Source organism: Lycorma delicatula, chromosome 1, assembly GCF_047948215.1.
Source record: "Lycorma delicatula isolate Av1 chromosome 1, ASM4794821v1, whole genome shotgun sequence".
Lineage (NCBI taxonomy): Eukaryota > Metazoa > Arthropoda > Insecta > Hemiptera > Fulgoridae > Lycorma > Lycorma delicatula.
The window spans coordinates 277,209,252-277,235,079 of NC_134455.1; the positions used below are offsets into that span (position 1 = coordinate 277,209,252).

The 25,828-nt window shown below is 30.6% G+C and overlaps 1 protein-coding gene across 1 annotated transcript in view; it reads right to left on the reverse strand.

The window, feature by feature from the left end:
- Window positions 1–25,828, reverse strand: part of LOC142318315 (uncharacterized) — a 232,534-nt gene that overhangs the window by 51,734 nt on the left and 154,972 nt on the right. The window contains exon 4 of the mRNA XM_075354888.1: window positions 15,135–15,268. Within this exon, the coding sequence (XP_075211003.1) occupies window positions 15,135–15,268 (134 nt within the window). The remainder of the gene's footprint in view (window positions 1–15,134; window positions 15,269–25,828) is intronic.

The following is a 25,828-nucleotide window of genomic DNA, read 5'->3' on the forward strand; positions in this document are numbered from 1 at the left end:
AAATTACTTTGTGCAGAAAAAATAATCCTGATTCCAAACACGTATCAATGATCATATTTTAAAATAAAAATAAATCTAATTTATACTTTAAAAATTCATAAATTTTTTTTTTTTTAATTGTATAAACAATTTTAGGAATCAAAGGATCGTACTGCAAAAAAGGAGATAATGTTACTATTGATCAACCTCAAAACCAAAATACAAATGTTATTTTTAACCTCAAAAAATACCTTGGTCATATACACCCAATAAACTTTTACTGACAATTACCAAAAAAAATTCAATTATTGTAATAATAATTGAAATTTTTTTTGAAGAGGACTTTAACGTGTGAAAAATAAGTAATTGTCACCTCTGTTATGGATTTGTTAATTTTTAATCATTTCTAATATAAATTTTTTCATGGTACAACTTCTATTTGGACTGGATGTAAGAATTATTTTGCTCCGCAAGAATTACATTAGTTGCGCAAGAAAAATGTTATTCCTAAAATATAGTCGCAATTCAATAATATACAAAACAGTTACAAAAAGCTATATTCATCCTCAATCAAAGGTTAAGTTTGTAGAAACTTGCGTCAGTTTATGCTGATATTCAGTACTATTATATAAAATAATTATTATTTAAAGAAATTGTACAAAAAATTTAAGTAATAATGAAGGTTTTGTACTAAAAATAAAAGGAAGTCCAACATTTTCAGCCAAGATTGGGTACCTTTTATCAGTTATTAGTGATATAGTAATTTAACTGAAACGCTGTATGAATTTATCATGGCGATTTGTTAAAATGAAGAGGATGTATAATTGATATCCGCTAAAAATCGTTGCTGGCTATGAATAGTGTTTATGAATTTCTTAATGATATGTAAAATGATTTATCTGTTCATAAGTCAAAACTTATGTAATATACAGACATAAAATTGATTTTCATGATTTTATCAGTCCAAAAACAATTTTATCCTTAATTAAATTATATATATATATATATATATATATATATATATATATATATATAAATAAATAAGGATAAATAAGGATAAATTAAGGATATATAAAATACTTTTTTTTTGGGGGGAGGCGTAAAAAAGTAACTGTATGTACAATCGAAATCAACCTATCTGAGGAAAATCTAAATTAACAGAATCAACTTTTTAAGTGCTTAAATTAATTTTTTCCTTATTCTCTTTACCAATTTGCCTAAATCTGTTGGATTTTGATGATATTTGTCTAGTCTGTAATTTTGGTTTGCCTGAATGAAGTATTTATTTCTGTAGTTTAGTTTTCATGTGGACATTTACTAGTTTTGTTATTTTGTAAAAACATTACTAAAACAGCAATAAAAACAATACATCATTTTTCCTCCTTTTGCCTGAAAAATGTTTTGTTATAATTTTTTGTTTACCGAAATACGGTTATTTGATGATAGTTGTTTTACTATGTAAAAAAATTCAAGCTGATGATTTAAATTTGAGTAGATACCACCAGTATTCTACGCATCTATAACAGATATTCTTCGCTTTAAGAGTTTCAAACCTTAAAAAAAAAAATCTAATGAAATATTGAATTTTAAGTAGAAGTCTGCGAATTCCCGAAAGTTGACTCTTTGTAAATTATAGTCGAGTTCTGATGCGTCTGGAAAAATATGTGTAGCGATGAATAAAACAGGTACTTTCTGACTAAATATACAGTTGTTCAAACATATTGTCTAAAAGAATTAACAGATATTTGAATTTCCGTTCGATTGTTACATTTATTTTTGTTTATTTTATTCTCTAAAGAATATATTTTTTATTGATTATTTTTTATTCAAACATGTTTTAATTGTTTTTTAATCATACTAACATCAGATGTATAAAACGTACATAAATAGATCAGTTCGTAAGTACGAGTATATTACATGTACGAAAACCAGAACAAATTCACTGATTCCTAAAAGTAAATATTTTACGTTAAAAAAATCTTCTCAGAATATTTACTTATTGTCTAAGCTATCTTTTTTTAAAAACAATGTTATTACTATTGAATTAAACTAAAATTCGTAAAAAAATTCTGTCTTTTTAAATAGAACATTTATTTCGAAAAGATGTATTTCTTTAAAAAGATTGTTTGTTCTGAAAAATCTCGATATAGAAATAATTAAATAATTGGAAATGTTTTAAAGAAGCTAAGATTGTTATTTAAAGAAACTGTAAAAAAAGTTAAGTAATACTGAAGACTTGTATTAAAAATAAAATGATCAAGTCCAACATTTTCAGCCAAGATTGGATACCTTTTATCAGTTATTAGTGATATAGTAATTTAACTAAAGCACTGTAGGAAGTTATGACATCAATATGCCTGGTATAATATGGTTTACTAAGATATTCGCTGAGAAAAAGACAGAAGGAACTCTTCTGGCGGACGACCTGGCCGATGTTACGTTGAAGACGTGCCGTCGGTCCAGACTGCTGGTCCTGGTTTCCCGTACAGGAAATAGGTTTATTGGTGGTCTTCCAAGATTGCCAATACCAGACGGTATTGTCAACGAGCAAGACAGGTCGTCTAATTACGACTACATAATATATTTCCAATTGTTGAAAGTAAGAAAATACGTATAAAAACACTCAGTATAGGAATCTCTTGCTTAAAAATGGCTGAACGCAAGGACAACGATCTCACGGGATATAGGCGTCTCTGGCTACTTAAATCCTATGGAAAATTATATGAAGCTTTACTAGTGAAAAGATTACAAGTGAAAATCTCTTTTTGTGGTGGGCTGTCAGTTTAGCAATATGGCTTCAGAAAGGGAAGATTCACAGTGGGTGCACTGAAGAGGATCTCTGTGCTTATTGAGGAGGTGGCCCGTGGTACTAGGCACCACGAAGTTGACTGTTGTATTCCTGGATGTTAGGAACGACTTTATCAGTGTGAAATGAAATAGTCAGCGATCCAGGAGGAGCTGGATAGGAAGGGGATCTCAGCATACCTATACAGAAGGTGCAAGCCTATTTTCCAAAAAGTAGATAAATGCATCACAGGAAAAAGAACCTGTGGAGTTTACCATAGAAAGAGGTGTGCCACAAGTCTCACTGCAGGACTCCTCTTGTGGAACATAGCATATTTTGGTTTCTTGAGATTGAAATAGCAGGAGGGGGTCGAACCAGTATGGTTCACTGATGACATGGGTGTGGTTGTAATAGACAAATTTCATTTCAAATAATAAAAGGTATATCGCATTCCGAAATGTTTGTTCAACTACGAGACCAGTACTTCATAATGTTGATTTACTGTTTCCAATCGCTCTAACTTCTTGGAAAGAAATTTCTGATTTCCCAGAACACTCAACCAATGAATACTAAACTTCAGTAGGTATAAATTACATTCCAGAAGAATCAAATACTGAATCTTGTCTCCTCACAAAAGCAGAACTGAGATACCTAATTCTTGACTTGTATTTGTCGAAAAAACATGTATAACTTCTAGATTCATGTCTTATAGAATGGAGTTTATTAAACAGTGTGGTAAAATTCCAGTATATAGAAATCAAAACAAAAATTTACTGAAATACTTCAGAAGACATAGGTTTAATTTGTTTCTTCCATGATGTGAGGGTCTAATGTCGGAACTGGACATTAGATATGTTATTCGTGATTGTTGTTTATTTATAGATTCATCAAAAAGAAGGTTAAATGCAGTGTTGTTGCATAACTCAAATAAGTTTTCTTTCATGCCAGTAGCACAAGCTGTAGGAATGAAGAAACATATGAAACAATATCAAAAATTTTAAAAGCTTTTAAGTATGATGAACATTCATGGCGAATCATTACTAAACTGAAAGTGATAGGACTTCTTCTCAGGCTCCAGAGTGGCTTTAGAAAATAAATGTGTTTCATCTGTTTCTGAGATAATCGGGCTACAGATAAAGACTGGCCAAACAGAAATCAGTTTACCCCAGGATACAAAAATATTCTCAATTATCTCCTTGTCGAAGCAGGTCATATTATTTTACCACCTTAACAGATAAAACTAGGCCTGATGCAGAATTTTATAAAAGCATTGGGTAAAGATCATGACGGCATTAAATATTTAGCTGAGATTTTTTCACAGTTAAGTGAGCCAAATTAAAATAGGGAATATTCATTTGGCCAAACAAAGAAGAAAATTAATTTGTGAAAATATATTTGACAGCAAATTGAATCCTAAAGAACTAGCAGTCTGGAAGTCATTCAAAGATGTTTCTGGTTTTCTTAGAAACAAAAAGATGAAAACTATGATCATCTTATAAATGAACTCTTAGTGAACTACAAAAATTTAGGCCGCAGAATGTCACTGAAAATTCATTTTTTTATAGTTAGGTGACATCAGCAATGAACAAGGAAAAAGTTCCCAACAAGATGTATTGCAGATGGAACAACATTATCAAGACAGATGGGATGAATGTAAAATGACTGACTGCTGCTGGATGATAAAAAGAGAAGACTTCACTGAACACAAAAGAAAAATATGAAAAAAAATAAATTAAGGTAAAAGTAAATGTCTGCAAAATAAATGTAATAATTTTAATTGTAATTATTATTGTTATTATTTTTGTATTCTATTATTTAAGAAGTTTCTCAATATTTTAAAGGGTCATAACTAAAAATCTGTGGTGATGAAGAAAAACTTATTTCATTTTAAGATTCTGCATAAAAAATACATTCCAATTCACCTACAAATTATTATTGTTATTATTATTATTCTAATAATTAATTAATATTTAATTAATTATTATTATTATTATTATTATTATTATTATTATTATTATTATTATTATTATTATTATTATTATTATTATTATTATTATTATTACAAATTATTGTTATTATTCACCTTCAAATTACTACTTTTTTTATTTACCTGTCTAATTACTTATCACAAATAAAAGCTAGGAAAGAAAAAAAATTGAAAGATTCTCCAGAACAGTTAATGGGCACTAAAAATCATACCGTACCAGACAATTTACCAGGACAAGAAGATGTATCAGAATCTGCCAACATTTTTTTCAATGAATTTAATCACCAGCTCAATTTATCACCAATGATAGATTGATGATAGGGTTTATTTATGATAATTCTATGACAAAATTAATAAATTAGAATTAGACATAAATGTTTCACTTTGAAAGGGTTTACCTAAGACATACATGATATTATTATAACTATTGTGCACGATTTCTCTCAGACATTTTTATGAGCCTAAGATAATCTACAGATTAACTGTGTTCATGCTTTAGTAGCTGAAAGTAATGTTCCTTTTGTACCTTACATACCTAATGATAATAATTTCATTTTATATTATTATTAAGTTTTTAATTGAATGTAACTGATTGAATTGAGTTAAATAACTATATGCAAAACATAAATATATAAATATGTAAATTTATGTATACAAATGTAAATTTCATCAACTTAAGTTAAAATATACATACATGTATATATATGTATAACATAAATAATCTTCTCTTCTTTTGACAATTTTATTATAGAAGCTATATCATTCAAAAACCTTAGATTTTGAAAAAATTAAGGAGATAACAGTGAGTATGTAGATAGATTAACATACCTTACCTTATTTACTTTGGGAATCATTGGCTAAGATGTTGAAAGTTGAGTCTGGTGAGTCTTAGAAAAAAACAAGTCAGATTAGAAATAGAGATCTTCTCCTACAATGAGAAAAGGCAAGCTAGTCAGGCAGGTATGTCCACCCAGGTATCAAAAAGTAGTCTGATAAGTAATTCCAGCAAGCATGGGGACAAAGCTGATAGTTCTGCCTCTATAGTAGCTCAATTTGAGGAACAACATGAGCAGATATTAAGGTACTTAAAATCCCTTGAAACTCCTCTATAAACGAGTGATCCCAAGGCTTAATGAATTTAAAGCTATGTTCTCTGCATTAGAGAATGGATTTGGGAACCTTGCCATAAACCCAACTGAAGTCAAAGACATTATAATCGAGAGACTTAAAGGCAAGCAGGAGGCCAGCTTAGCAGGGAAGCAGCCAGCGAACATCTTTCTAAACAGGTGAGCGGGCTCCACAAAAAAAAAATTAAAGAAATTAGAGGGATCCCTTTGAGGCAAGAGGTCAGATTTGAGAAACAGGAATATAAATAATATTAGGAAAGGTCTGGTTGTCATAGTGAAAGACAAGGAGACAATTAGAGTCATTTCATAATCTGTTGTTAGTAAAAGGGTAGGTCAAGTTTGACCAGAAATATAAAAGAAGGCCTCGAGTCATTATCCATGTCATAGTTCATTGCTTAGCTGTGTAAGAGGTTGTGTCTCTCATTCAGGAATAAAACACCAACTTATATAAAGGATAATCAAGTCTGAGTGCTGGTTTTTGTTCAAAACTGGTAGACCTTATGTCCAAAGGTATCATGATGTATTCAAAGTCTAGTCAGTTTAACAAGTTTGTTAATGAGGGTAGCTTGTTTGCGGATTTCTCTTCTTATAAAGTCAAGGAGTAGACTGATGTTCAGAGATGTATCAAATGTTGTAGATTTGGTCACAGGAACAAATTCTTTCAATTTGCATCACTTTATGCGCATTGTAGTGACGAAGGTCACAAGTGTGAAAAGTGTTAAAACATCTTGTGATTCCTACTTGTATAAATTGCAGAAGATAGCGCAAGGATTGCAAGCCCCTGGGCAACAGTAATGACTATCAACCTTGTTTTTATTTTGAAAGCTAATGAGATTTATTTTATTTCTTTCATGGTTAAGTTTGGACAAATAAATTCTCAAGGTGCTTACATTGATCAGGTCGAGTAAGTTGAAATTGAAGCTGAAAGAAAATTCCTCGATAATAATTTTTCTGCAACATCCATATGGGGTACAGGAAGATCTACTATGTTTTAAAAGTTGGCAAAGATTTTATACAGAAAGTAGCAGTATGTCAGCACTTTTGTTTTAGGAAAACTTTAGATTTTATCTTTTTGAAGTAGGTTCTGATACACAACATGTTGTAGTTAAACCTGTTACTGATGATCTACATTTCTGTGTTGTTAGTTCGTATTTTTAATACAGAGATCCCACAGAGAAACATTTAGAAAGAGGGGATAAAATTCCTGGTCTTGGTCTTTGTAACATTCATATAGTGCTAGGTGAAATTGATTTTTTGATGTAGTAGTCACAGATAATAGAGGTGAATTAGTTCAAGGCTTTGTTGTGCAGTATAGATTAAAGGTATTTAATGTTTTTGGTGAGTTTATCAACATATTCTGGAATGGTAGATGAAAGTAGATTGTTTTGTGGAACGAATATTGATAATACTTTTGCCACAAATATTCCTGGTAGGGTTGATTCTTGGTCTGTTTTTCTTGATTGTTCTACTGATCATCAGTTAATTACATAGATCAATAATGGAAACGTTGGTTGAAAACTAATAACTGACTCTTACAGTCTTTGTGTGCTGGATTTAGGAAAAATAGTCAAAAAATTCCATCATGTAACATTTTCTCACAAAATCAACTTTTTTAATATTATCAAAATATTCTCAAAATGATGAAATGATATTATATTTTGAGTTAGTTAGGGAGTTGCGAGTTACTTATACATCAATATCCCTGTTTAGCAAAGACACTTCCTAGATAGGAATGTGGGTGATCTTGTCTAAATTTATTAATATTCTCTCTGCTAGACTCCTTATCATAGTCTGGGACATATTCAACTAGAAGACCTAGCAGAAAGATTTTCTCTAGCTTTCATCAATGCCACTGAGAATTTGCTTCCCTGTAGTTCGGATCGAGAGAGAATTACTGTTGGTGGAATAGAGAATTGTCTTTGTCAAAACTCCATGAACCATATCAGGAGAGCAGCTCAGCTGCATCAGATGAGCAATATTGGTAGATGTCAATCAAAGGCAGAAATCTGCTTATTTTCAATCAGTTAGAACATCAAAGATGTGTTCTTGGCACTCTTTTGCTAGAGAACAAAAAATAAGAATTTTTGGGATGTTTTACATAGAGTTCTAGGGCTTAAGAATAAGAAAAGTATTGTTTTGTCGGCTCTCTCATCCAAAAGGGTGTTGACAAAGTTGATATTTTAAATATTCTATTGAACGATTTACTGCTGTTTGATGTGATTACTGAAATCTTGTATCACCTGTAAGTCAAGTGGATGTTGCTGCTTTTTCCTCTGATGTTTTCTGTGAAAATTATAGAGGCAGATGTACGTCATGTAATTTTCAGTTCTGGTAGGAATAAATTTCTGGTTTCAATGCAATCCCTGTGCAGTTCCTTCTCTGCTCTGTTGGAATTTGTGTTGGTGATTTGACTACAGTTTTTCATAGGATGCCATTAGCTGGCTATTTCCCGCTTTTTAGAAAATTGGTTTTCTTAAATTATTGTTTAAAGGTGGTGATAAGGATTCTACAATGAGCTCTTCTTACAGGCCTTTAACTCTCCTGCCAGTTATTGGAAAGGTTATTGAGAAGGTTTTCTATATTCGTATTAGTGATAAGTTGAATTCTAGAATAATCTTGTCAGATGATCAGTGTGGTTTTCCCCTAAGTAGGGGTAAGCAAAATGCTATTCTTAAGGTTATGATCATTGTTTATTCTGGTGTTCTAAGACTCACCAGAAGACATATCAGGAAGCTTTAATAATCTGTCATGACCCTTTGCCAAGTTTCAGCTGGAGAAGCAAAATTGTAACAGAATAAGATTATATAGTAATTTCAGTAATCAAGATGTCATTTTTTCGAGACGGTGTCTCAGAATTAGGAAAGACTCTATATTAAGGTTGCCCACAGGGAAGTGTTCTGGGATCTCTGCTCTGGGTTGTTCAATACCATTCTTTGATGCGGTTGAGATTATCGAGTGGATATCACCTCATCGTTTCTGTGGATGATGGACTTTTACCGGTCTTCAGCCATTAAAAGCCCATCATCCGAATTCAAAGAATAAGATCAGATTCAGGGCAACCCAGATTTGCAGTAACACCTTTGTATGGGTGTTACTCATATGGAATTTTCCTGATGTAAGAAGTATGCAAGTTGTTAGGTGGGTTTCCCACAATCAGCATATCACTTAGTTTCTTTATGGCATAGTGCTTTTGAGATACGTTGGTTCGATTTGGTTTCATTATTTTAAGGCTTTTGTCCATAGTGTAGGAGCATTGATGATATGCTCCATATCTTTTATGGTTCCGCAGGTATAAAGATGAATGTAGAAAACTAGTTAGATAGCTTACGAGGATCAATTTTGGTTTTGATCTGGAAGTTAATTTGAAAATCAAAAAAGAAGAGAACAGAGAGAGCAAGATGCTGGCTTCCTGAGATTCTTAGCCCTGTGAAGGATGGCTGAGGAGGTCTGATATTGTTATTGATGTTTAGATACTTGTAGAATAGAAACCCAGGTGATAGGGTACTGCTTGAGTGCTTACTTTGCCAAGGTAAGCGTTTTGCCATTGAACCCTGGTTAGCTGAGATACTTGCTCTCAGGATGAGAATGGATGAGTTGAGAACTCTGTAATGGAGCATTGTGTGGGAGGGTGAAGGCATTGACCTCATTCCCGAAAACGGCCCAAAACAGAGAGTGATAAGGAATGTTTTCATTAGAAGCTAATTAAGTTGTTAATCTGTTTCTTCTTTTTTTATTAAATAAAGAGGACATTGACAAATAGGAATTGTAGAAAAAAATTGTTGATTTTGTTATGAACACTTTTTTTGTTGGTATGAGAATAGTATGTTTTATGTTTGAAAGAAACTATGGAGTATGATCTGAGTGTATTTTGTAATTGAAGTTAGGTATGGGAATTGTTATCCTATAAAACATTCAGTGTTAGAGGAAGGTGTGCGGATCGCACTTCCGGAAATCAGTGAATTTGATAGTTGTGGGTTTTAATTTATGTTAGGTGAACTTGGTTGTAGGAAGCTGTACGAAGGCTATATTAAGCTGTGCAAATAAACTGATGGAAATGTCTACTGGGGATTTTGCATCAGTGGTATCTTGACAGAGGCCAAACTTATGATAATGATAAGTTATCAGGTTTAGCTGGGGTTAAGAGATGATCTCCATTAAAACCCTTCAGACCTAGAAATGGAAGGGGTGACCATGACCGTTCAAGGCGAGTGATTGTCTTTTCTACGGTGTGGAAGGGGGTAATGATCTCAGAAATGTAACAGGCTAATCCGTGAAAATGAAGTAATGCAAGTAGCATATTTCAATGCATGGAACAGAAGAAAGACTGAAAATAAATAAAGTTGCAGGGAATTTGGAGAAGAAGGTGTAACTGATGTTAGGAAAACTAATTGATGAGGGTATATTTGCCTCTGAGGATTATAAATAATTTATTCAACCATAGATGTTATCTGACACAAAATGCATAGCTGAAAAAGTAAATATGTTTATTCTTTTGATATTGTGTAATTCAGTTACAAACCTCTGAGATTATTGACAAAGAAAGCAGGTTCTTCTTGTGGCATACAGTTGATTAAAATAACTAAATTATTCTGAAAAATACTTTCTTTCCATGAAGTTATTTTAATTTTTATCTTTATTGCACACATTTGTTCAGTTCTATAATGTTGTTATGTACAAGGATTACTGTGTACACAAAATACTTTTTCCTTAAAAATGTATTAACAATGGGTTTACATAAAATGTACTGAGTAATTACTTTACAAAAGATCATCTTGTAATGTGATTCACTATACAGATTTTAATGATATTAAAGAATACCAGTAAACTTAGTACAAAAATGAAGAATACAGTGGCTAAAGCAGAGATTAATTGATGAAATGCAGCCTGCAAGTCAATGGATTCATAAAAGAGGGGTAAGGCATAGTGAAGACACTTGAAGAGTTCTTAAAAATATGAGACAAAAAGATTTTAAGAAATACATCTTAAAAGATTTTATTTAGAAAAACAAAAACAGTATTTTAATGGATGTTAAGAGAGGTCAGTAAATTCAGAAAAATCGTCAGTTAAATTAGAAGAAAAAAGTGTTAATTGATCAGATAGATAGATATATTTAATTTTTTTTTTTTTTTTTGTCTTCAGTCATTTGACTGGTTTGATGCAGCTCTCCAAGATTCCCTATCTAGTGCTAGTCGTTTCATTTCAGTATACCCTCTACATCCTACATCCCTAACAATTTGTTTTACATATTCCAAACGTGGCCTGCCTACACAATTTTTCCCTTCTACCTGTCCTTCCAAAATTAAAGCGACTATTCCAGGATGCCTTAGTATGTGGCCTATAAGTCTGTCTCTTCTTTTAACTATATTTTTCCAAATGCTTCTTTCTTCATCTATTTGCCGCAATACCTCCTCATTTGTCACTTTATCCACCCATCTGATTTTTAACATTCTCCTATAGCACCACATTTCAAAAGCTTCTAACCTTTTCTTCTCAGATACTCCGATTGTCCAAGTTTCACTTCCATATAAAGCGACACTCCAAACATACACTTTCAAAAATCTTTTCCTGACATTTAAATTAATTTTTGATGTAAACAACTTATATTTCTTACTGAAGGCTCGTTTAGCTTGTGCTATTCGGCATTTTATATCGCTCCTGCTTCGTCCATCTTTAGTAATTCTACTTCCCAAATAACAAAATTCTTCTACCTCCATAATCTTTTCTCCTCCTATTTTCACATTCAGTGGTCCATCTTTGTTATTTCTCCTACATTTCATTACTTTTGTTTTGTTCTTGTTTATTTTCATGCGATAGTTCTTGCGTAGGACTTCATCTATGCCGTTCATTGTTTCTTCTAAATCCTTTTTATTCTCGGCTAGAATTACTATATCATCAGCAAATCGTAGCATCTTTATCTTTTCACCTTGTACTATTACTCAGAATCTAAATTGTTCTTTAACATCATTAACTGCTAGTTCCATGTAAAGATTAAAAAGTAACGGAGATAGAGAACATCCTTTTCGGACTCCCTTTCTTATTATGGCTTCTTTCTTATGTTCTTCAATTGCTACTGTTGCTGTTTGGTTCCTGTACATGTTAGCAATTGTTCTTCTATCTCTGTATTTGAACCCTAATTTTTTTTAAATGCTGAACATTTTATTCCAGTCTACGTTATCGAATGCCTTTTCTAGGTCTATAAACGCCAAGTATGTTGGTTTGTTTTTCTTTAATCTTCCTTCTACTATTAATCTGAGGCATAAGATTGCTTCCCTTGTCCCTATACTTTTCCTGAAACCAAATTGGTCTTCTCCTAACACTTCCTCCACTCTCCTCTCAATTCTTCTGTATAGAATTCTAGTTAAGATTTTTGATGCATGACTAGTTAAACTAATTGTTCTGTATTCTTCACATTTATCTGCCCCTGATTTCTTTGGTATCATTACTATAACACTTTTTTTGAAGTCTGACGGAAATTCCCCTTTTTCATAAATATTACATACCAGTTTGTATAATCTATCAATCGCCTCCTCCCCTGCACTGCGCAGTAATTCTACAGGTATTCCGTCTATTCCAGGAGCCTTTCTGCCATTTAAATCTTTTAATGCTCTCTTAAATTCAGATCTCAGTATTGTTTCTCCCATTTCATCCTCCTCAACTTCCTCTTCTTCCTCTATAAAACCATTTTCTAATTCATTTCCTCCGTATAACTCTTCAATATATTCCACCCATCTATCGACTTTACCTTTCGTATTATATATAGGTGTACCATCTTTGTTTAACACATTATTACATTTTAATTTATGTACCCCAAAATTTTCCTTAACTTTCCTGTATGCTCCGTCTATTTTACCAATGTTCATTTCTCTTTCCACTTCTGAACACTTTTCTTTAATCCACTCTTCTTTCGCCAGTTTACACTTCCTGTTTATAGCATTTCTTAATTGCCGATAGTTCCTTTTACTTTCTTCATCACTAGCATTCTTATATTTTCTACGTTCATCCATCAGCTGCAATATATCGTCTGAAACCCAAGGTTTTCTACCAGTTCTCTTTATTCCGCCTAAGTTTGCTTCTGCTGATTTAAGAATTTCCTTTTATATTTAATATACAATATTCAATATATTGTTTAATATATTAAACAATAGACTAAGTTAAAAGTCACAGTACAAAACAAATGTAAATTTGGTTTGTAGTGCATGTGAATATTTTTTGCACACTATTTGAACAAGAACACCAAAACTGGGGAATCCTCAGTCTCTACATTTTCTCTCATCTTTCGCTACAACTTACACTGAGCTATCTCATGCTATGACATTGCCATAGGGGTATTTTAGTAACGTAAAATTTTTCCCATGTACCATTTCTTCCACAAATTTTTATCGTCATTTATTATATATAGCTAGTATTCATTTTCAGGAAGAAGTAACTTTATAATTTTATATAGGAAGTCATATAAGCCTTAGTTGTTGGCATAAAATATAAAACTGCAGGCCCATGAAAACTTCTGATCAATTTTTTTCTTTTAAATTTTAAGATAACTTTTGGCAATCCTAATAAATATAATACTTTACATCTAGATTGTTGTTGTACATTCAGAATCTTATTGATAGAATTTTTGATCTAACAAATAGCAAGTACTGGATAAGAAATGACCAGTATATGAAGACATTGTTTCTCATAATATATGAATACAAGTACAATCATGACTGAATTCAAATGAAAGCATTAGTATTCACATCAGCTGACTAGCAAAACCATTTTAGTACTGTATAAGCTCCATGTCTCATAAAGACAAAATTTTATTCAGATTCTTGTTTTTTTTTATAATAAACTAATATTGATCTGCTCTTCTCTGTTCCATTTCAAGGATTATCATGAAGAGGGTGGAGTGAAGGAACTTCAGGAAGGTATGAAATTGCGTTGTCGCACTGCCATGGCTACAGTAGAAGACTGTATAAATTAATGAATATGTAATTTTATTTTCTATGATTTGACTAGAATATAAAACCTTCATTGCAGAAATTACAAACTAGTTTATACTGTTCATTATTTGCTGTTTAGACAATTAGTTGAAGTGAGTTAGCTGGTAACATTATTAAGCAATTTTCAAATTAAAATATAAAAAAAAATTCAAAACATTTTTTTTATTAAACAGCGTAGTATTTTTCAAATTAATTTCATTATTGTTTAAAAAGCACACAAATTGTGCTTTTTAAACAAAATATTTAATCTGCAGTAAATGAATTCAATTTACAGATCAGTGTATGATAATGTTAAATTTATATTGCTGCTTCATTTGCTTCATTATTCAAAGTGTAGGCACAGGATAGACGAGTGAAGCTATACTAGAAACATTTTATGCTCTGTAGTAGTATGCAACAACAGATGTCTGTATGATGTCATCATACAGACATGTTTGTACGTGTCTACTTCTCATGATACAGTGAATATATTTACTTGTTTTTCTTTATTAGACATGTATCCATATTGTTTAAAAGTAAAAATTCAGAAACTGTTCTTAATTGCAACACGTAGTTGATCAAAACAAATTATTAAATAAAATTGTTTGCCTTTACGTGGTAACACAATTTCAGTAGCAAATTTGAAATCAGCACCGAAATTACTGTGAGAAAAGTTGTGTAACATATTAGATACAAATTTTGTGTTAACTAGTGATATGATTATTTATTCCGATTTAGAAAATGGAATAAACTGCCCTACTAATTTTAACTAAACTTATTTATTCTTAATTAAATGAAGCAACATTATTGTGTACTAAACCAACAGACACGGCTTAAATCAAAAAATACTTAGAACAAAGACTCTCCTAAAAAGTACATTTCTTCAAGAAATTAACATACTCTTCACTCTAATACTTAAATTTGTAACTGGCAGTCCATTGGCCGGACCTCTTAAATTATCTTGAATTTTAATTAAATATGGCGCTGGTTACTGTGTTACTTATTATTGTTCCTCTCACACTGCTGAGGAACACTAAATTAATGTAAGTATGTTAACGTGAAATTAACTGAGGCAAGAACAAGGCTGAGAGATACCTCTCACTGAGGTTTTGAAGATAACCTTTGGTAAAGTCCATTATTGCTAGGTATGGAGGGGGTGGCATGGCAACTGCACTTGTCATACGGTGGGTGTCTTTCCCTAAGGGGTCAGAATTAATCTAAAATATGACAGAATTTCTAACGAAGATGAACTTACAAAACAACCACATAGAACAAAAGGAACTTTATCCACTTACTGGCATATCATTGAGAAAGAAACTTAGAGTTGCTGGAGGTGATGCAGGTGGAGACGTACAGTTTGCTCTTAAGATTTCTCCAACGTCGTAGCTCTTTTTTTCTGTTTCAACATTTGGAGCATGTTCAGGTATTTCTGGAACAAAATTAATCTATTAGTTAGGAATATTGAAGGACTCCCTAAGCTTTGTTGGAGAAGTATTCACATTATCGTCAGGCCTTGAAGTAGAGTTATTTTATAATAATAGAACAGATTTTTACTTGATGTTTCACTCTTGTTAAATGAATGAAAACAACGCTATTATATAACCATTTTTTAAGAGAGGGAATACACATTATTCTGTAGATATGTTATTCAGAATAAGAAGTAGAAGGATAGAGACTCATCATCATAAAGTGTTACAGTGTTTTTTGAAAGAATCCTTTAATGATTATTATTTAAATATTGATAGAGAATTAAAATTCATACGATTGCCTGACATACAAAAGTTATATGAAAACTATTATTTCCTTTTCCTTGACGTATAGCAGCTATATGATTCAAACGCCTGTTTATTTGAAAATGGTTCATCCTTGAATTAGTAACAAAGTATAGGTATGCTAGACAAATATGTGGAACATTTGATGATTTTCCATGAATGATTGATAAATATTGAGAAAACAGAAAAAGATTATTTTTTTCGTATTTTTGAATATGTGGGCCACTACACGTACTATGAGTTCTGCATAAAATCTCACAAAGGCTTGTTGTAGCTGTGAAGCAATCTATATCTATACTATTACTACCACCACTCTAGACTATGTAGGCTACATTCCAATGGTAAATATAAAAAGTAAAAAATACTATTTATAAGAACTGATTATTAAACAATTATATTTTAGATTTTTATCGGTTAAAATTATGTCATTAATAAAGTAAAAGTTTTATAAAAGAAAAGTTATAGACTTTTAGAAATCATTTGTTTACCAACAATTATATGAAAGCTGAATGAAAATAATTGTAAATAACAAATTGATAGAAAATAAAATTTATGTATTACAATTGTTTCCATTTATTTACGAAGAAAAAATTGTTTTTTATAATTGTAAAGCGTAAGATGTTTAAAAAACAAAAATCTAATTTAAAACTTAGAAAAATTCTATACGGTGTGATGTTGAATGATATGAGTGTTTGGATTACCAAGTAAAACATCGGTAGCGACACCTGCACTTAAACCTTCAGCATTGTCATATTTTTGATCTTATCAGTGGTAACAGAAATACAGAACACTTATAAAGAATTGTTATACTAAATACAACATTGGTAAAATACAGAATATTATTATAATTACTCTAACTAGTTAACAATACTACTTTTATTTATTATACATTTCAATTTAATATGTATATAATAGACAAAACGCATAGATATTACGATAAAGATAAATAAAGAAAATGCAGTTTATTTCAAACGCTTTTAATAATAGCTATTATTATTTCATTTTCAATTAATTTCATCAATAATTTTTCCTTATTTCTTGATTAGAAGAAGTTCTTAGGTAACCATTTCTTGGCACTAGTGTTAAGGTTTATTGTATAGAAAACAAACATTATTTATTATACGACTTCAGACCACAATTAATTCATTAAAAAATAAGTTCACACTGATTCTGTTAAATTAAATAATAAGGATGAAATGTAAAAAAAAGGCAATTAATGCTCTTTATTTCTGTTGACGATATTGCTGAGTAATTACTTACGGAGAGAGAAAGAACAATCTAAAAACCATGATGAATCCATACTGTATAGATTACTGCATGAGGAAAAATTTTGCTTCAAATTCGGGCTTTATCACTCGTTTTACGCACTGTAATCGATATTACAGTATTACAGTGTATAAAACACGGCAATGACAACTAACGCTTCTTTGTTAAGTATTATAGAACTCTTCGATTTTCAATTACTTCAGCCTACAATTAATACATACGTGCGAATAACAATTATCGTACATACGCAGAAGCAGCTGCTGCTCCCCCCACATCTAAAATCAACGTGGAGCAGTTGCTTAATACGATGGCACTAAGTCTCGCGACAATGATAGCAAGAATCATTGATTCCAAGATCGAATCGACTCATCAGACACAACTAAGTAAACATGAGAAGGCTCATTCCCGGACTGACGTCGTTGACATAAGACCCGTACCAGCGCAGTTTAAAAAATCAGCAAAACCTTCTATTATAACACCATCAATAGACGTAATGAAGAAAAGTCTTGATTTATCTGACAAAGAACAAAAGATCACTCCGACGACGAGTCATAAAGCTAAAGATACTGAGACAAGAGTTCAAGAAAAATCTGAGTCAACCAAAATGGAGGTGCAAGTAATTATCGAAAAAGCACCAGACATAGACCATAATAAGACTGTACGTACAGAGGATCCAAAAGCTCAGAGAACAGCTGTGGCGAGAGCATCTGTATCAGCCGGCCCAAGCACAGCCTTAGACATTGAATCAAGTTCATCAGCCGCCGAAAGTGCATCGCTTGCGAGTTTAGTCACTTGCAGCGATGCTCACAGCACCATTGAAGCTTTCATCACCTGATGTAAGCCGGCGAACGTCATTGGCATCAGAAAGAGAAGACGATGCCATGTCCGAAGCCTCAGACCTACTGTCATCGGAAGTTGAGGCCGTTCGCAGAATGGAAAAACGCAAGAAAGGATGGCCGAAAGGAAAGCCTAGGCGGTAATTTGTTGGATTTGAAATTAGAAGATTGTGAAATTTTGAACATTTTTTTCATGAAAATATGAATTAACGAACCTTTTTTTTTATTTTTTTTTAAGTGTGATGGGGCTAATGACCAAAATAGTCGATGCCCCTAAAAACCTAAAAAAAAAAAAAACAATTGTCGTAAATCATACTCGGCATTGTATTTAAATAGATTAATCTAATGTTTTTAACTTACTTTTGTTAGCAAACATAAACAACATAATCGCTAAATTAATAAGGTTTTCGTTACACACTAATTTTACTAAAATAAATACGATGCAATTTTGCTTCTTGGTTTCTTCGAGAACTCTATAAATTATCAAATATTTAATTATTTTTTAAGTATTTAATATTTTTGATATCTTATAAATGATATTTTGAGGGGATATAAAAATAAACTTATAAGAAAAAGAAAAAAAGAAAAACCTTCTATATATATTGGAAATACAAATAATTCATCAATATATTGACCACGGTACTAATTAAATTCATAAAATAACAACTTAACCACCAAAACACAATAACAGAAGAATTCAAAAACTATTAATAACTAATACCAATAACGACTTTCGCGGGAAAATTGACAAACAAAAAGAACAATATAAACATTTTAAAAACAAAAATATTCTAATAACCACAAAATTTGTAATAACAACACAACTCCACTGACAGTACTGGAATCTAGTAATAGTAGTGCCAGTATAGAAGACACTTTTATTTTTTTTTTTTTTTATGAAAGATCGGGCATCAACAGCTATATGTCATCAGCGCCGAAGAAATTAGTAGCGTATGAAAGCTACCATGCCTAACGGAGATTCGAACACGGGACCTTCACACGAAATGCCGAGACGCTACCTATTCAGCTACGGAGATCGGCAATTTATGTCTTCGTTATTAGAATTTTTTTTTTTTTTTATTAACATTATATTTTGTTTTCAGGAGAATAAGGTTTCTGCAAGTTCCTGATATTTGAAAAGTTATACTCGAGAACTAACTTGATTGAAGTAACTTTTAGTATAATCTATCATGAATATCTTAGGGGAAAACGCTTTCGTACTTGTATGAACTAATTTCAAGGGAATTTTTTTCCTCACGTAATATAGCTCTATTCATTTTCACTATGGTTCAAATTTGAATAAAAATGCAGATTGGACTGAGTAGCATCAATAAATCCACCGTAATCAGCAGCCGACCCTAATCCGTATAGCCTAGAAACGAGCCGTACGCGGCTGTACCGAGTGATGAGAGGGGATTTAGAAGACCGAACTGTGTTGTTGCACCCCTCCGCCATTCAAGCTCAATTTAACTTCGGTTTACCTTTTACAATAATGCTTTCCATCTCCTTCTACTACTCTTGGTTATCAACTTATTCCTTCTCATCCTCTATTATCCATGCAGCTGCACAATATTAATTGTTATTAAGTTCTGCCGTGCTGTTAGCTTAATATAATAAAGTGTTCACAATATAATACTGCTTTTTTATTGTACGATCGCAAATCGACTTACACGATATAGCGAGATTTGATTACGTTTTGTGTAGTTCATTAGGTCTATGCGCTTTTAGTAATAATATTACGAAATATTCTAATGAACTATCATTTATTTATTTATTTTTTTGATTGTACCAAAAAAGATTGTCCTTTGCATCTATGAGTTTATGCATAGAAGGAACTATATTTATTTTTTTCAAATTTATTTTTGTTATTTTATATATATAAATATATACTAGCCGACCCGACAGACGTTGTCCTGACGTGGCATTGTTCTGTAATAAATGCACAACACATAAATATGAGTAACTTATTTAAGTTAAAATTAGCAGGAATGTGGACGAAATGTCATTAATATGACTATTATCAGTTTCTGATTGTTGTATTATTGTAAACCTATTAATTAACCTATTAATAGGTTTATTGATTAATTATGTGTAGTATGGTTAATATTTATTATATTATTATTACTAAATATTGAGATATCTGACGACAATCGAAACGTCGTAAAATTAATAATTAGTGTAATTAATAAATTTTGGTACTTACGTATTAACGCCACCGCAGCTACAGCTTTATTTAAAAACAAAGTAGTCAATCGGATTTCGGTGGAAAATGGGCCGATATAGAGTGTAACATAGATTCAAAACAGTATCTTTATTAATTTTAATAATGGTTATTTATATTTATTTATTTTATAAATATAATTTAACCAAACTTAACTTACGCTCGCTTCGCTCGCTAACCTTGACTAATTAACAGGAGTGTTTTGATTATTTAAATAATAAATAATTGCAATAATTACTGAATTTATTAAATAAAAACTCAAAAATTAATTATTAGTGAAGGTTAGCGAGCGTAGGTTAAGTTTGGATAAATTATATTTATAAAATAAATAAGTATAAATAACCATTTATTAAAATTAATAAAGCGACTGTTCATTTTCCAACGAAATCCGATTGACTACTTTGTTTTTAAATAAAGCTGTAGCTGCGGTGGCGTTAATACGTAAATGCCTAAATTTTCATCCACGTTACTTCTAATTTTCACTTAGATCATTTTAAAAAAGTACCTCCTGCATTTTTTTTAAATTTAATAATTTTGAAGTTTCATAACCATGTGATAGCTTAATTAATCAATTAATAAAAAATTAAAACACTGTAAAAAAAGCAACGATGTTAAAATTTTAGTAGAAATTTTTCTCATTCTTTATTTTAACATCTATTTTACCAAATTTAGATAACTGTAAATTAAAAAAAAAATTTTAGAAAAATTTTTATAAAATTAATCAGCTACAAAATTTAAACTTCAATTTTTTAAATATACTTTAAACTATAATTATTATACGTAAATTATATTTTAATTTTATAAATGCTATAATTTATTTTACAAACTGACATTTTTATTTTCAAAGAGCCGTTTAATACTTCATAAGTTGCATAGAATCAAATGAGAACTGACAATTTAAATTTGTAGGTTAAGTTGATTGTTATTGAATGTACGTGTATACATCATTAAAATTCATGAGAAATCAAGTAAAATACTCACATCAATACTGCACCTTATAAATTTGCACAATGTACATTTTTTAATTTAACTTTAAAACGTTATTTCAATAAATAATAATATAATATAATATTCTCAATAAGCGCGCAATTCTAGCAGACTCGGCAATGCTTCGCTATTGCTAGATTTGAGTATACATACAAATTAAATGAACACAATTGAAAGTTTCATAAAACCTTAAAAACAATGAACATTAGGAACTTCACAAAATTTAACCTTTCACTTTATAAAAGTCACAAGGTAAATAAATCCAAATGGCAAAACAACAGCACTACCTATCGGATTTAAGTCACACCACTCTCTAATCACAGTATTCGGTGGAAAATAATTTTTTAACAAAGAGGGTGTGGCTGCAAAATGATTACAATTAATACTCAACATTAAGAAACTTACAAAACATTACGGAACTTCATAAAATTTAACCTTTCACTTTCTAAAAGTCAGAATGTCAATAAATCCAATTGTCAGAACAGCACTACCTATCGGATTTAATTTAAACTACTCTCTAAACACAGTAGACTGTTAAAAATACGAATTTTAATGTAATAACAACATTAAGCTACGACGCAAGTAACTGATATGCAAAATAAATATGATATGATATGCAAAAAAAAATCCTATAATCCGATCGCACCACCAAGTACCGGTTCTGACTGATATGCCAAAAATTAAAAAAAAAAACTAAAACGCGATCGCAGCGCTGCCTACCGGATTTAATTGTGAACCTTAACCATCGTAAGATCAATAACACATAAGTAAATTTAAAAAAACATTTTCTATCGGATCAAATTGTGAATCTAAACCATTCTAGAATCCCCTTGAACACACACAAAAAATGTCATCAAAATCGGTCCAGCCGTTTAGGAGGAGTTCAGTGACATACACACGCACACCAGAAATATATATATTGTACTTATATATAAAGATATATATATTGTACTTATATACATATATAAGATATATATATTGTACTTTCAATTTACGTTAAATAAAAATGTAAAATATAATTAAAATGATAAAACAAGATTTTCATAATTAAATTTACTTAAAAGTAGCTAAACAAAAAAAAAAGGTTAAATCTTTAAATTTCGAAATATTTAATTCGCACTCGATTCAAGGTAGCTACCACCATCTTATTAATCGTCTATATTGCCTACTCAAAAAGTTTAAAAAGAACCTGAAAAAGTATAATGTTTTTAGTTGTTAGATTAGGTATTTTTCAGAAGCTTCAGTTATTATTGTAAAATAATAACAATAATAAGATTCCATAAAAGCAAAAGATGATACAGAAATTTAAAAAGTACTGTCATATAATTATTTAAAATATAGAAATAATTTTTAATGAATACAAATTTGAATTACGTTTGTTAGAACAATACCTAACGCGGAAGGGAGTTGATTTATTTTATACGTATTACGATCTAGGTAGGATGATGTCAACCACAGAATTATCAAATTTATACAAACGAAGATACATATATTAAATAATTTACTAAATATTTAAAGTGATGTTTTATTTGCATTTACTGTATTAAGATATTTTTCAGGTCAGTATGGCCTGTGTAATATTTCGTTATGAAATAATCCGTATTGTGTATAAAAATAACAACATTCGGATAAAAACTTACTTATTATTGAAATTACATAGTTCAGGAAATAATGATACTTATGTATTCACGAAATTTAATATAAATAAATTGGATAATGAAATCAATGACAATAAATACAAATACATTTAGTTAAAGAGCCTAGTGTTCTAAAATTTACAAATTTCAAAGCACAATGTTACAACTCTTTATAGAGTTACAGATATTAAATGTTTAATAATAAAATTAAAATACTTAATGTAATGGATGGAAACAATAATTAAATAAAAAATAGGTGATAAAATGAAAATTTCACGAGAAATTACTCCAGTACATAAATATAATGCAAACTTACAAAAATATTTCTATTTACAATTAAGACAATAGTAAGGCACGTGTTGCTTGTATAAATGTTTATTACATTGAGGATAAATAATGTTCGTTTTATTGTCATTTTTAAAGGACGAAATTTGGAGCGTGCGCTTTTTATCCCTGTAACTTCCCCGTCAAAAGTTCCTGGGAAGGCAAAATTTTATCTTGAGTTATCAATAATTTCTGATAATAAATAAGTGATTTTCCCAATTTTTGTAAACATAATTTTTTTTATTAATTTTTATTGCAGTTTGGATTTACTGATGTCCAAAAACATATGAATTGTATCCATATAAATCAAGCATGTTATAAAAATTTATCACTGGCCACCGGTTAGTTCTGCGTTTGCAAGTGTGTTTGGCTACGAGATTGTCAAGCTTATCTACAATACCTTTAGTACCGTTATAATGTAAAATGATATTTTTTTCAGTCCTTGCGCTTACCTAATCTCTATTATATAAAACACTCATAATTTCAAAAATGTTGTTCTTTTTTTGAAAATAGTTCACTACTGTTGTGTTATTAGAAAAAAACGAAGATGAGCTGTGAACAACTTTATTTGCCACTGTTACCAGCAATTTATTCCTATTTTTTTCTTCGATAACATCTATAGTTATTTTACTTCTTAGATGAAGTAGTCCTAAGTTTTAAGATTTAGAAAGTTAAAAGCCAGTAGTGAAATATCACACAACTCTTATTCCCTGATTTTTCACTGGCTAGCCTCCTGTTTCTTTTCCGGTATAAATCTGCAATTGCAACGCATAAGAAGTATTACTATCAATCACATAACCTCCATATCCTTGTACTATACATTGCAGGTTTGCTGGAAATATATAATGAAAAAAAGTTCAACAGCAACGAAAACTAACTAATTGTTCATGAATTATTTCGTTTTCATCAGTATAGATCGTTTAATACGATCTTGTTAGAACTTCTATCCACTTTTCAAAGACTTCTCGCATAGGATCTTATTTATCTATACTCCTTCGTTCTTGGCATGTAAATCTGTTATCAAAGCATAAACTCGAGATATTGAAAAGAAAATTTTAAAGGGTGGTAGTTGCTTATATGGGACAATCAATATCTGGATCCCATAACCATTTTTTTAATTTCCCGGAGATTTATATTAATTCCCCTGCCCGTAACCATAATCTACAGTATGCCTGAAATGAGATATTGTCTAAATTCTTCCATTTTTCTGCCATAAAATCAAGACCTTTCTGTTTTAGTCATTTTTATAATTTTATTTTCGATAGAAGTGAAAATAAGACGAAACGAACTCACCAAGTATGTTATCGTGGAAGATGCATCTTGTGACATCAGTTGCAGTTTTGATACTATTTTGGACAGCTTGTCGTCAATGATGTTAATGAGGCTCCACCTTCCATTGAATCTCTCCCACCTTAAAACGTATACTTCAGCTTGTTGCGGATTTTCTTGTCTTGCTCCTTTATCTACGTCAGAGTCAACACTTATCACTATCACACTCAGTACTTGTATAATTTTTAATCTCTGTCACTTCTTCTTTAGAGTCAAAAACTTGTATATTTTCTTGAACTTCGCACTGTTCTCCGCCGTTTGATTTGCCATACTTACATTGCACTCTATAAAACGATGAAGTCAGACTAAATAGACTGAAGTATTAGTATTATAGTACTCTGTCTGTTACGTGAGCAAGTGACATATCCAGAAATTACAAACATTCAAATTGAGACATGCATAATTACAACAGTCATGTAAAATTTGTAAACACATTCAAGTAAATAATCCTTATTTCCTCTTTTCATAAATCATTTGTTTCACTTGTATAGTGTTTCATAATTGATGTTGAGATTTAATATGTGCAAGTTCAGAAATAACAAACTTCCACAACAGGTACATTATACTGTAATAGACAACCACATATCCCCAACCCATCTCATCTACACTAGATTAAAACTACGTTACATAATATAAAATACGCATCGGTTCATGTTGACCGGAACAGTATATAACTAAAAAAAAAAAAAAAAAAAAAAACTGAAAAATAGTTGAATATAAAAATTAGTATAAAAAAAAAATCATTTGGTTAAATCCTTCAAAATGAAAGTAATAATGTCTAAAAACTTGAAGTAAAATCTTCAGCAGAAAAGAAACGACAGAAGGAAAAAACTCATTCGGATGATATTAATCTAAAAGTAACAGCAGGTCTAATAAAAAATTATACACACATTTGTAAAGCAGCATATAAAAATTAGGATAAGATAATACATTAATAAATAAAAAGTTTTACAAGTCAAGTTTTACAAGGGGCAGACGAAGGGAAAAAGACTAAAAATTTTATCTCTTTTAAAGTTATATGTTCTGCAAGTTTTATTTTCATTTTTATTTAAAATTAGTAGAGATATACAAAACCTACAGATGAATAAACATCTTTCAAATAATGCAAAGGTAGGAAAACTGCGTTTTGATAAAAATAAGATAGAAAGCAGATAAGTACCTAAGGAGAATTATGATGAGTATCTGCTAAGGAATGTTGAAACAAAAGTAGTTTTAGATTTATGATTTTCAATAGTTTTCTAGAATTTTTGCTAAAAAATCAGAATTACAGAAGGATATTTATTATTATGTTACATTTATCAAACAAAATAAATGATAATGAAAAAACAATTTTTAAAAATCTTCAAATTCTTCACGGGAAGTTTTTTGTTTAATATTTCTCTAATATAAATCCGAATTTTATTTTATTGATTTAGATTATCTATTCTACATTTTTGTAGTTATGACCTATGCAAAGCATATGAAATAGAAAGGCTCTAATCATATCTTCTTTCTCTGAGACCATCGATTTGAATGTTGTCATTTTTAAAGATGAATGTCCCTGAGTAGAGATTGTCTTCGGTAGAAGATTCTTGGAGGAACATTCGGTTCAAAGATGAAGGTAACGTGAAAGCATTT